The 13,374-nt window shown below is 36.9% G+C and overlaps 2 protein-coding genes across 2 annotated transcripts in view; one reads left to right on the top strand and one right to left on the bottom strand.

Annotated features, from left to right (window-relative positions):
• Gtf2f2 (general transcription factor IIF subunit 2) overlaps positions 1–13,374 on the bottom strand; it is a 133,826-nt gene that overhangs the window by 61,210 nt on the left and 59,242 nt on the right. The window lies entirely within an intron of this gene.
• On the top strand, positions 881–12,016 carry Kctd4 (potassium channel tetramerization domain containing 4). Its single transcript, XM_042685772.1, has 2 exons — positions 881–1,028; positions 8,376–12,016. The coding sequence occupies exon 2, from the start codon at positions 8,568–8,570 to the stop codon at positions 9,345–9,347; it is 780 nt and encodes a 259-aa protein (XP_042541706.1). The 5' UTR covers positions 881–1,028; positions 8,376–8,567; the 3' UTR covers positions 9,348–12,016.

Raw genomic sequence — 13,374 nt, 5'->3', positions numbered from 1 at the left:
ATGCCTGACCCTTTGAGAACAAAATTTAAAGGTTAAATATACAACACACAGCCTAGAAAGAGTTGTAGGATTCTGGCAAGAATTTTGTAATCAGGATTGCTTTGGTAAAGTTACTTCATGTTACCTCAACATCTACATATCAAATCTCTAAATCTTGTCCAGTTTCTTTCACTAAATAAAAACACTGTTACTCTCCTCCATTTAGAATGTCATATTGTTTCATTAGTACTTATTTTGTCTGTTCATTTAATACTTTCTAGAAAACAAGACATATTTAGAATTTTATTTTATTTTTGTCATAGGGTTTGAACTCTGGGCCTGGGCGCTGTCCCTCAGCTCTTCAGCTCAAGGCTAGCATTCTACCACTTTAGCTACAATGCTACTTCCAATTTCCTGGTGGTTTATTGGAGATAAAAGAGTTTCACGGATTTTCCTGCCTGGGCTTGGCTTTGAACCGCGATCCTCAGATCTCAGCCTCCTGAGTAGCTAGGATTACAGGAATGAGCCACCAGTGCCTGGTCATATTTAGAATTTCTTTGAGCATAAATTAGAGAGAAATGGTTTCTTAGAACAACTGCAAAAAATTATAAAGCTAAGACTTGAAAGAGTCAAACCTCTGTTTTAAACTAGAGCTTTCTAGTCTATAGCTGAAACAGATACATTTTATGTTGAAGAACTAAGAGAGACCGCAAGGTACTTTTTAACAAGTTAAAGTAATAAGTAAGCAGAACAGGCACTTATTAGCATTGGCATGTAAGTAATGACGTCAGGGATGTAGGAAGTCCTTAGGCATTAGGAAGTTATAGCCACTCATTCCCAAAAGACATTGCTCATTCGAATGTGGGAACCTTGAAGGGCACTTCCAACTCCAGCTAAAACACAGAACCACCATGAGCTGGAGCACAAGACTTTGGACTGATCTTTCAGACTTTTGAAGTAACTCCCTTTGTATGTACACAATTCCTTTGCCTACACTTGTTGTAAAAGGATCGAATACTTCTGCTTCTACTGAGTAGGTGTATCCAAAGGTAAGTGATTTTTAATATTTTCAGTAGTCTCCTTTCCTCACCTTTAAGATACTGTCCTGGAAGTTTTGCCTGTAACCTTAGGATGCTGCCACCTGACAGCTTAACAAAGCACTTAGGCAGTCACTATTCCTATGCTATTAAGAAGAAAAAAGAAGTGATCTTTATTCAGACTTGTTAAGTGATATCCTGATCTCTATTTGACCTTCAGGAATTTCAGAAATCAAAAATATATGCTCAGATTTCAGAGAAATATATAAAGTTAGCATCTAATTGTGTAACTCAAAGGCAAAGAGCTGTAGTCACATAAGTAAGAAGTTACCTATTTATATGTGATTTCTTATAATATTAAAATTATGAATATGACTAGTATTCTGGAGATTCCTAATTTAAAATAAAAAGTGAAACCACAATTTGAGACCTAGACTTGGATCTAGAAAAGAACTCCATGGTTATTCACATTAGTGCTTTTGTAACCTGTCCCTATGGGCTGGGAGAAAAAGGCACTGGAGGAACATTCTTGTACAAAAAAAGTTGTAAAGTTGCCTAAATGGAACCTGTGGTGAAAAGACTGATTGACTGACTGGAGCAGGAAGGATGGTAGCTATCAACTGAGGAACTAAATGACTATATCTTACCCAAAGTGCTTGAGACCAGAAGTGTCTCCAATTTCTGATTTTTTTTTTTTTTTTTGGTCAGTCTGGGCGCTGTCCCTCATCTTTTCAGCTCAAGGCTAGTGCTCTACCACAGCACCACTTCCAGTTTTCTGAGTGGTTTATTGGAGATAAGAGTCTCACGGGCATTCTTGCCTGGGCTGGCTTTGAACCATGATCCTCAGATCTCAGCCTCCTGAGTAGCTAGGATTACAGGCTGCTTGAACCACCAGCACCCTGCTTTTCTGTTTTTTTGTTTTTTAAAACTTAGAAGTATGTACATGGGTTTTACTAAATTGTATTCTTCTAATCTAAAAATCCATAATCTGAAACGTCTTCAAAAAACACTTTGGAAGGCTGGAAGAATGGTTGCCGAGTAAACAGGAGGACTTAAGGACCCAAGTCCAAAACTCAGAACATGCAAAAATCAATCAATCAATCAATCAATGAATCAATCAATTCCATTTTGATTTTTTAAAAGTGTGTGCCAGTACTGTGACTTGAACTCAGAGCCTGGGTACTCTCCCTTACTTTTGTCAAGACTGGCATGCTACCACTTGAGCCATACCTCCACTTTCACCTTCTTGCTGGTTAACTGGCAATAAAAATCTCACGGATTTCCCTGCCTGGCCTGGCCTTGAACTATTTTTCTTAGCTCTCAGCCTGCTGAGTAGCTAGTATTCCAGGCATAAGCCATCAGCACCCTGCCTTAAACTTTGGAATCTAGCTTTAATGGCTCAATTTGAAATTAGAAAAAAATTTAACACACACACAAAAGTAACAAAAACACAGAAATATCATTCTGAAAACATAAAGTTTCTGGAATACAGATTCATCCAATAGTACTATACTTTGGTCAAACACTACAGTAGATATAGAGGAAGAAAAATCACCATATTCGTGGAATATTTTCAGAGATTCACTGTCACACATTGCAAAATCAATTTAATATGATTTGTTGTTAATTTCATCTTTAGTAATTATTGCTCTCCTTACCACATTTACTTTTGGAAATAATTCTATACAACGTTTAAAGTTCTTTTATTTATTTTTTGATGGTACTTGGAGTTAAACTCATGGCCTCATGTTTGGCAAGCTGATTCTCTACCACCTAAGCCATGCCTCTAGCCCTGGCTTTTGGGTAGTTAATTGGAGATGGCTTAGGCTGGCTTCACACTGCAGCCTTCTGGATCTCAGCCTCCTGAGTAGCTACAATTATAGGCATGAACTACCACAAGCTACTAGTTTAGTTCTTTATGAGATCCTTTGACTCTGCTTTCACTGCGTAGTGTGCAGTTAAAATTTAATATTAGGCAAACACAATTCTGTTCTCCCCTTTCTGTCCTCTCTTTTCACCCTTCCTTTTTCCATCCAACTTTTCCCTCTCCTTGTCTGCTGATTTTATTTGAGATATAGAAGTACTAACTTTTTTGGGGGGTCTGGTCGAGGGGCCTGAACTCTGGGCCTGGGCGCTGTCCCTCAGCTCTTCAGCTCAAGGCTAGCACTCTACCACTTGAGCCACAGCGCCACTCCTGGCTTTTTTCTTTTTGTTTATGTGGTGCTGAGGAGTCAAACCCAGGGCCTCAGGCATGCAAGGCTAGCGCTCTACCATTGAGCCACCTTCCCAGCCCTAGAAGTACTAACTTTCAGAGCTGCATAAAGATGCTATCCATTGTGATCAACATTATTATTTAATATACCACCCAGAAAGATAAATTCTGTCATTGAACTTGGATAAGCCAGCAACTGCAAGACATACCTCAGTTTCAGAAGTGTCAAAAGTGAAAATTGTCCATGAGATTTCCCCATCCCTACTCTGCAATGATCATCTGTGAGACCAGACATGCTCCATAAGCCACTACCTGTATCCTCCTCAGCCCCTTCCCCAGCTCACCACTGAAAGCTTGGAGGATGTGCACAAGGGAACAGAGGAAGCACCAGAGTACAGCATTTGCAAGCAAAGACTCTCCTTGGTCACTTATTTCACAACAATATTACCTTTACGAGAGTTTTCAAAATCATGTCATTCATTTAGTGGTAGTAGATAGTAGTAATAGATATTAAAATATCATCTTCCCAAAGGTGCAGTAAAATTCCATTTTGCCAAATAGCAGTATAAATATGAATTCTATACAATGTTATGCTTCAGTGTTGATTTCATGGCTCATAAAAGTGCTCTGTTCATTTAGTTGCAACATAATTTCCAGGTGGCTAATAATGCTTAGGCTACATTTTAAAAAGCCCAAAAAAACCCTTTCATTATAAGATTTGATTTCTGCTTACCAAATTATAAAACATAGGTTTTCCTGAAAGATTGATTTTCTGAAGTAAACTTAAAATATGAAACAATATGATTTATAGGCCTCGAGATTGCCTTTGTTGTGAAAAGTAACAATACATGGAATGGAATTTTACCCACATGTCTCAGCCAGTCTGTCACTTTTATTTGTGCTCTTTTGATACATGGAACTTACTCTTTTCTATACTCCTAAATAAACCTAAATACTTTGCTAGTATAGCTAAGCTTCTCGAGCTTCTGTGAAGACTCAGTTCAACACTGCAGAAGTAGTTACTCATTGGACTGAAATGGAACCTCTGGCCAAAGGTTTTGTCCACTGAGTCCTAGGAAGGTTCCAGTATTCTATAGTTTGAGGTGTTGTGGTCAGTTGCATAAGGTAGTTGACACTGTACTACATTAGCATGATTCTAGTCTCAGAAAATATAATGTAGAATTATTTTACATTTCAAAATGAGCAGTTTTAACATTCAAATACAACTACATTAATAAGGAAAACACCTTTGATTTTTTAAATGCCAGAACATTACCTGATACAATTAATTAGTTAGGTAATTTTTTTTTTATTGTACTAGGGTTTGAATTCAGGCCTTGTGCTTGTTAAGCAGGCACTCTATCACTTTATTTATTTATTTAATTTATTTTACTTTTTTTTTTAACTGGTCCTGGGGCTTGAACTCAGGGCCTGGGCACTATCTGAGCTTCTTTTGCTCAGGGATAACACTCTACCATTTCAGCCATAGCGCCACTTAGAGCCTAAGACTATGGCTTTTCTCTGAAGAGCAGTGTTGGAATTTCATAGAGGAGTGATCTGTTGGGTTCAGGAAAATTACCCAACCATGTATCTTCCCATCAGGAGAGAAACCTTGCTGGTAAGATTCTACTTCTCTCCCATGCACTGAATTTAGATGGACCAAGCATATTTATCATGATGTTTGTGTTGCTTATGGTAATGACAAGGACCTCATTTCCCCTTAGGAGTTGTTGGAAAAGATGGAAATTCCTTTCATTAGCCTGGAATAAATTCTGCCTATTACAGACAGTAGATTAGCATTACCTCATAGTGGGAGGTTTGGCCAAAATTTGGTTAGGTATTGGGCTTAATTGACTACAGAAGAGGCTCTTACCAAGGGCCTGTTCAAAATTTCAGTTTAAATTTTAAAGGGCTCTATTGTGTATACAATTACAGGTATCTAAGACAGATTATCTGTTGATTTTTTAAAAGGGTATGACTCTAAAAAGAAAACAGTTGTGTCTAAAAAGTTGTCTTTTTGCCTGCCAAGTCAAGTGCATCTTGATGTGTGGTTTAAGTCCTTCTGGTGAAGCCACTGAACTGAGAATCTGGCTTATATGGGCAATGTGACCAAGACATATAGTTACATAAACCAGGCATGTTTCTTTTGGTATAAGTACAGAAGCATCATTGTATAGTTTAGGGCTGTATAGAGCTGACTCTCTACTTAGGACAAGCACCTCCCACCCTAAGTAAATGTAAACTGGGAGAAGATTTGCAACCTGGCTTTCTACTAAGAGCCAAGTGAACCATGACAGGCAGCCAACAGTCAATGAGCTCCTTTCCATGGCATATAATCACCACTTTAATGAAGGTAATGTGGATAAAGTAGGGCCTACTAGATGCTGTTTGCCTTTTTTAAGACTGCAAACGGGGTGAAGTGGAAAGAAAAGCCCTAGGGATTCATGTCAGATTGCAGTAAGGCCGTAAGACAAAGCTTCATTTACATTCTTGCTGCCAAACCAAGGGTGGCAAACAAATAGTACCCAGGTGGGTTTGTACACCAAGCAGTGCAGGGAGAAATTTAGAGGGAGGAAAAGTCATAAAGCATAGAACAGGCACATGATGGACAGGTTTGGAGTCAAGGCCATCAATGCAAGCCTGGAGAAGCAAGATACATTCATACGTGGCTTTGAAATTTGGGGCAGCAGAAATCAGAAGTGGGACTCTGGAGTGATGATGCCAGAGGCTAGAGGTGCCATGTCTATCCTTCTTCCAGCCTCAAGACCTACCTCTTTATCCCAAGGCAAGCCCATTCTCTAGCAGCAACAATACAACCAGGTTTCCCTAAAATAGGGTCTGAACAATATAAGGTCAACATAAGCAGACCCAGCCTTACATGGCATTTGACTGTACCATCTTACTTCCCATACAAGAAAATCCTAGCACAGTCTCCATCACTATATTACAATCTTATATACTGATCTTGGTATCTCACTAAGTTCATCAAAAGAGAACTACGCCCATATGTAAAGTTATTATGCTTTTGCAGATTTGTCTATTATAAAATGCTCCCCTTATGCAGTATCCATCTTTTCTTTTCTTTTTTTTTTGGTTGCTTGTGGGGCCTGAACTCTGGGCCTAGGTGCTGTCCGTCAGCTCTTCAGTTTCAAGGCTAACACTCTACCACTTGAGCCACACCACTTCCGGCTTTTTTTTCCCCTGCTACTGTGATGCTGAGGAATTAAACCCAAGGCCTCATGCGTGAAGGCAAGCACTCTACCACTGAGCCACCTTCCCAGCCCTGCAATATCCATTTATGATAGCAACATAAAACTTGCATAAATACATCCAAAGTTATATACCTTCCCAAACATATTGACCATTTCTTTTCTTCTTCTTTTTTTTTTTTGGCCAGTCCTAGGGCTTGAACTCAGTGTCTGGGCACTGTCCCTGGGCTTCTTTTTGCTCAAGGCTAGTGCCCTGCCACTTGAGCCACAGGGCCACTTCCGGCCTTTTCTAGTACTGAGGAATTGAACCCAGGGCTTCATGCATGCTAAGCACGTACTCTACCACTAAGCCACATTCCTAGCCCCTGACCATTTCTTTATATATAGTGAAAACTTGACTCTAAAAAACTCCCAAAGTCAATGTATATGTAAGATTATAATATAAGAGAATATAAGAGCAAAGTTTTCTAAATGCTGCATAACTCACAGAAAGAACTGGTCTAAGTGTTAGCTTTGTCCTTAACAAGTTGTAAAACACTAAAAATTTCCCAGAATGCAATTGTATCTTTGGTAAAATGAAGAAGCTGGGGGTTTTTGTTTGTTTTTGTTCTAAGTAAAAACCCACTTCTGAAGATATGCTGTAGTTTTCCAGTCCAATTTCAATGTGCTCTTAATAATCTCAATGCTATATAAGTGTTAAATTCGGTATCTGCTACAATTAATGATTTAGGTTTTTTTAACATCAAAAGAAGATCTAACACTAGCTAGATAAAATAAAAGGCATTAAAAACACCAATATACAACTGGATAATTAAAAAATATCCTTAGTGCAATGGAAACAAAAATCAGTCTAATCTAAAATCTAATTCTTAGAACAATGAGTTCTTCAGAGCAATTTAGTAGACAGGCAGGCCAATAATAGGAGGCTGAGGATAACATTCACCATTTTTACAACTAAGCTTTTATTTATTTTTTATTGTGAAAATACCATACAGAGGGGTTACAATTACATGAGGAAGGTAATGAGTACATTTCTTATCAAGCACTGTTGCCTCCTCCTTTGTTTCCCCTTCCTATCCCTTCCCATCTCTTTCCCCCCCACCCCCAAAACTAAGCTTTTAAATTATAGCTCAGAACCCTAAAATGCTTTGGAAGTTAAGTTTTAGACAAATGGAAGAAAAAAGGAGAAAGATAGAACATCACACTCATATCATTACCTTACCCTTTGTAAAACAATACGCAAACAAAACTAACTTGGTCATGACCTGTTCTATAGTAGTATTTTGAATCTCTATCTTCTTTTCTTCCCAACGAATTGCACACTGTGTTTCCTATGGAGGTCTGTCTGTGCATCATTGAAGCTGGTTTAGCTTGAAATAAGCTCATGAAATCTTAATACCCCCACCCTTCACAAATTTGAGTGTTTGCTATAAAGCCTATCTATGTGAGTTTTTTTTTTACCTGTTAGGATTAAAAAACAAAACACTTTTTTAAAAGGATGTTAATCTTCTCATTGAACAACAAGCCAAAATTATATGCAAATCCAATTAAATTCAAGTGCAATGTCACAAATAACAAGTTTAAACATTCCTATTTGGGTCTCAAAATTCACTACACCAGTGTGCCTTTACAATGGAGAGAAAATTTTACATGCTTTGTTCCTTTCACTTAAGATTTCTTACTTATAAATTATTTTAAAAAATGATACTTATGCATTATATATTAGTTTCCAAAAACACAACAGAATTACTCAATATTAATCTTGCCCAAGAAACTCACATTTGGCTGGAGAATTAAACATGTGTAACTGTTTAACTGGTGAGAGGAAATTCAATTTATTCTGTGTGACTCTTACTTCAAAGAATAGATATAACAGCCTTTCACAGTAAATCCCTTCCCCGATACAGTTAAATGCAAATTCTCTTCATCTTACTCCAGCAAGCTCCTGCGTGCATAGCCCATGCGCCACCTACTGTAAGACGGAGCTGCCAGTGCAGAAATGCTGCCAGCATCTCCATTCCATCGCCAGGCTGGGACGGAATAAAAGCGTGTTTGTGTGGTAGTGTTCCTTCTTAAATAAAAAAAAAAGAGCCTCACAGCCAAGAACAAGCTGAAATAGCATCTTCAAAAATGGAGCGCAAAATAATCAGAAGAGAAAAAGAAAAGGAATATGAAGGGAAACACAACAGCCTGGAAGATACTGACCAAGGAAAGAGCTGCAAGTCCACATTGATGACCCTCAATGTTGGTGGATATTTATACATCACTCAAAAACAAACACTGACCAAGTACCCAGACACTTTCCTGGAAGGTATAGTAAATGGAAAAATCCTCTGCCCCTTTGATGCTGATGGCCATTATTTCATTGACAGAGATGGGCTCCTCTTTAGGCATGTCCTAAACTTCCTACGAAATGGAGAACTTCTATTGCCTGAAGGTTTTCGAGAAAATCAACTTCTTGCCCAAGAAGCAGAATTCTTTCAGCTCAAGGGACTGGCGGAGGAAGTAAAATCCAGGTGGGAGAAAGAACAGCTAACACCCAGAGAGACGACTTTCTTGGAAATAACAGACAATCATGATCGTTCACAAGGACTGAGAATCTTCTGTAATGCTCCTGATTTTATATCAAAAATAAAATCTCGGATTGTGCTGGTGTCAAAAAGCAGGCTGGATGGATTTCCGGAGGAGTTTTCAATATCATCAAATATCATTCAATTTAAATACTTCATAAAGTCTGAAAATGGCACTCGACTTGTACTAAAGGAAGACAACACCTTTGTCTGCACCCTGGAAACTCTGAAGTTTGAGGCGATCATGATGGCTTTAAAGTGTGGATTTAGACTGCTAACTAGCCTGGACTGCTCCAAAGGGTCAATTGTTCACAGTGATGCACTTCATTTTATCAAGTAATTACCTGTCTCACGAACAAAGGCAACATGCATGCAGCTAGGAGCTTCAGAAAACCACAGCATCAAAGGCATCCCAAATAACGTGCTCAGCTAGCTCTGTCCTACAGAGCCTGGCTACTAATCAAGCACTGTGAGCTGACGGTATGTAAATTCTATAGCTAAAGATGTCTTCTCCGGTGGTCCTGCTGCTCAGACTCTTGCACCTAAAATGAAAACAGTGGTCTTCTATATGTAAATAAAGACTGAATGCTTTTGCTATTTGTTTATTTTTCCTAAGCTGTCTTTCAGAGTGTCTTGGGAACTTGCACACACACTAAAAGCATGTAAATTATCTATGGTTCCTTAAAGAAAATAGTAATAAAAATATTTTGAGGGTTAGACAGTTTAAAATGCTTTCTACGTATGGTAAAAATCTAAAAAGAAACTGAATTGGTGAAATTAATCACTGAGAGCAAAACTGACCTACCTAAAACAGTGCCAGGATGAGGCAAAATGAGCCCATTAAAAGGTTTCAAGGCTACTGACTTGATTTTTAAGAGAAGACACCAAAAGCTTTATTCACAATTTTTGTATTTCATACAGGCATTACAAATGAATGTTATTCTGCTGAAAATTCAGAGATCGTTTGATGACAATAAAAAATAAAACCACTGTTAGCTTCTTTGCTTGTACTAATAATTGTAACAAAAAGTTATATGTGTCACTTTAAAAACAAGTAATACTAGATGGTTTTGCATAATATTAAGCATTGAGGTAATCAACTGTTAGGCCATAGTAATCTGGCTGGTCTTGCAAGTAACAAAAATTAGCAAATTCATCTCTGTACACTGAGCTCCAATACAGCATGGGTACATTAATCTCATCATATTATACAGTATTAGAATAATAAGGGAGCCTGTTTTCACAAGCACTCTAAGTATCTATTTTTAAGCTCAGAATTCTAAATGAACAGTAAACAAGATTTACTAATTCTTCTTTAACAACTATTTTGATGCAAAATCTCAGACTCACTGAGATGTGCTTATTTTTTAAGATTATATTCTAATTTAAGTATCTAAAGAACCTGTTTCACATACGGCCACTTTTATGATCTAATCTACAAACTGAACTTCTAATGTGTGTGTAGCCTTTTCCCTTTCTCCTTCAAAGGATAGCTAACTCATTTCTATGAACTCATTTACTCCCTTAAAAAAAGCCATTATGCATCTGATTATATAAAATAGTATATATTGACATAGAAAGAAAAGGATTTTTCTTAGTAAAGAAAAAAAGCTGTTAAAGGCTGGGGGTGTGGCTCAAGTGATAGGACACCTGTCTAAAAATAAACAATACTGCTAACTAAATTAAAATTTTAATAAACTCCAAGAATTTTGAAAATCTTGGCTGACATATACAACCAAATTGTGATTATTGACAAAAATTTAGACTAAGTAAAGCTGATATTCATTTCCAGAACTGTAATTAATATGCCGTTGGAACATCTAAGGTAATGTAAAAGCTAGCTGTGAAAGAAAGCTTCAATAATCATTTAAATAGTTCCCTAAAGTTCCCATAAGAAAAACAATGAACTCCATGTCAACTACACAATTTTCTTTTATGTGTACTATAAAAATCTTTTAATTGAAATAGTAAGTTCTCTATTTTAAATAGCTTACTCAATTAGAAACTAAAGAACTATGAAAATACAAGAAAAAACAGTAAAATTTAAATGACTAGAATTGAACTGTCTATATCTCTCTAGGGTATGGACTGACTTTAGCTTGGCATTTGGACTGCAGTAATGAAAAAAAAAAAAAAAGATAGCAATTTAATGTCAAAATGAGATAATAAAAGTGCTCAAACATATCTTTTTTTGAGAAATATAGCTGAACAAGTTTTTACAAAAGAACTATAAGTAAGGTTTCACATCAATTCATAAGAATTTAACTTTTATAATTAAGTTATTACTGGTAGGATCCACTGAAGAAATGAGACTGAATTATATGGACCATCTCTAAATGACTTATACCTGGATGCAGTTAATCTCAGGCTTCTAAGGGATAAGACTATTTTAAGATAACAAAAATCTAAAGGAAGTTTGACTAGCTTGTTGGTTATACTTGTAACTTCTTATATATTACTTGTCCTTAGACTTATATATTCAAGTGGTTGAATATGTGCTGTAAATATATTGAGAAGATCTTGTTCTTAATTTTAGTGTTTTGTAAAATCATTTAGAAGTATTTTCCCTTCAAGAATCACACAAAATATTGTAAGAATGAAGCTTTCATAGTATATTCTTTGCAGTGACAGAGTCATTTCTTTTTCAAACCTCTTCTGCTAAGTAAATATTGTCCTAAAGAACAAGTTACAGTATCACTTTATTTTCCTTTCTTTTTTCTCCAGAAAGGCAATCAAAAGAATGTCACTATAGTTGCCAGGAACTAAACATATTTTCTTGTATTTGGAATTAGCCTATGCAGGGATGAAAACATCAACTTTAAGTAAAACAAGAACATAGTTTATGGATTTTACTATACATTTAATGTATATGGGCAACATGAACAACAAATGAAACACTTTCCAAATGATACAAGAAAGATGTTTTCTTATTCCAGACTAAAGATAATGATGTATTGAATAAACTTGTTTGGGTTATTATTTTTTTTAAAGATTGCCTGTTTTCAAATGTTACTTTTAAAAGGCTGTTAATAAAATATAACACTTATTAAGTGTCTTATTATATTTCAAAAACAATGCTATAAATACACCTATCTCAGTTAATCATGAAACGACCCTAAGAAGGGTGCTGTTACTCTTTCCTTCTTACTGGATCACAAGAGACAAGCAAGATTCAGAATCCAAGCAGGAAGCATGTCTGGTTTTTAAAAAACAGGCCACTTATATCCCCAATACCTAGATGTTGGCACAAAACAGGCACTTATGAAGGGGTATGAAAACAGAACAGCAAAATACAGGTTTGTCTCACTTGATACAATCTCACAGTGAAAGTATTCCTAAAATGTTCAGTAAAAACTGAATTTTGGAATAGCAAATTATGTTTTTAATGTCATGCCATATTATTGAAAGAACAAAGTGAATCATCCACCTCACTAGTCTACAGGGAATCCCAATTTGTCTGTTTGTGAATCGAGATTTTTACTTATCATGTTTGTGGAAATGGAGGTTAATATTTTTTGACTTGTAAAAATCTACAGACTATGAGAAAAGTATGGTACAAAGAATGAGTTCTGGAATCAAGACTTGGGTTCAAATTCCATTAAATTTACTTAAATTAGCTGACTCATGCCTGTAATCCTAGCTATTCAGGAGGCTGAGACCTGGGGAGTATGGTTCAAAACCAGCCCAGGCAAGAAAGTCCATGAGACTCTCATCTCCAATTAACCTCCAGAAAGCCAGATGTAGAGCTGTGGTTCAAATTGATAGAACACTAGTTTTGAACAAAAAAGCTCAGGGGCAGTGCCCAGGCCTTGAGTTCAAAACAAAACAAAATTGACTTGAATTACTTCCTCATTAGACCTTAGCAAGATCCTTAACTTTTAAAAGGTTCAGCATCCTCATAGGAAAATAGGGAGAATAATGATTGTTGGACAGGTTTTTTTGGTAAGGTTTAAATTCTGAGTTGTGTGTGAAGTGCCTCACATTCACAGGCCTTCAGTTAGGGCCTGCTTTCATGATAATGATTAATAGGCATAAAATACTCATTTTCTATTAAGTTGGTTTTATACTTAGATATGAACAGAACAGAGAACTTTTATCTAGTAAATGCTTATTAGAGTGCTTAGATTATTAAGTACTTTAAGACAAGAATATATGTTAAGGAGCTGGGAAAAAGTGGCTCAGTGGTAGAGCACTTGCCTTGCATACATGAGGCCCTGGGTTCGATTCTCAGCACCACACAAGCAAAAAGAAAAAAAGCCGGAAGTGGCGCTGTGGCTCAAGTGGTAGAGTGCTAGCCTTGAGCTGAAGAGCTGAGGGACAGCACCCAGGCCCAGAGTTCAGGCCCCACAACCGGACCCCCCCCCCCC

This window comes from Dipodomys spectabilis, unplaced genomic scaffold (genome assembly GCF_019054845.1).
Source record: "Dipodomys spectabilis isolate Male_0828 unplaced genomic scaffold, ASM1905484v1 ptg000095l, whole genome shotgun sequence".
Lineage (NCBI taxonomy): Eukaryota > Metazoa > Chordata > Mammalia > Rodentia > Heteromyidae > Dipodomys > Dipodomys spectabilis.
The sequence above is the reverse complement of the archived record's forward strand: the minus strand, read 5'-3'. Positions and strand labels throughout refer to the sequence as shown.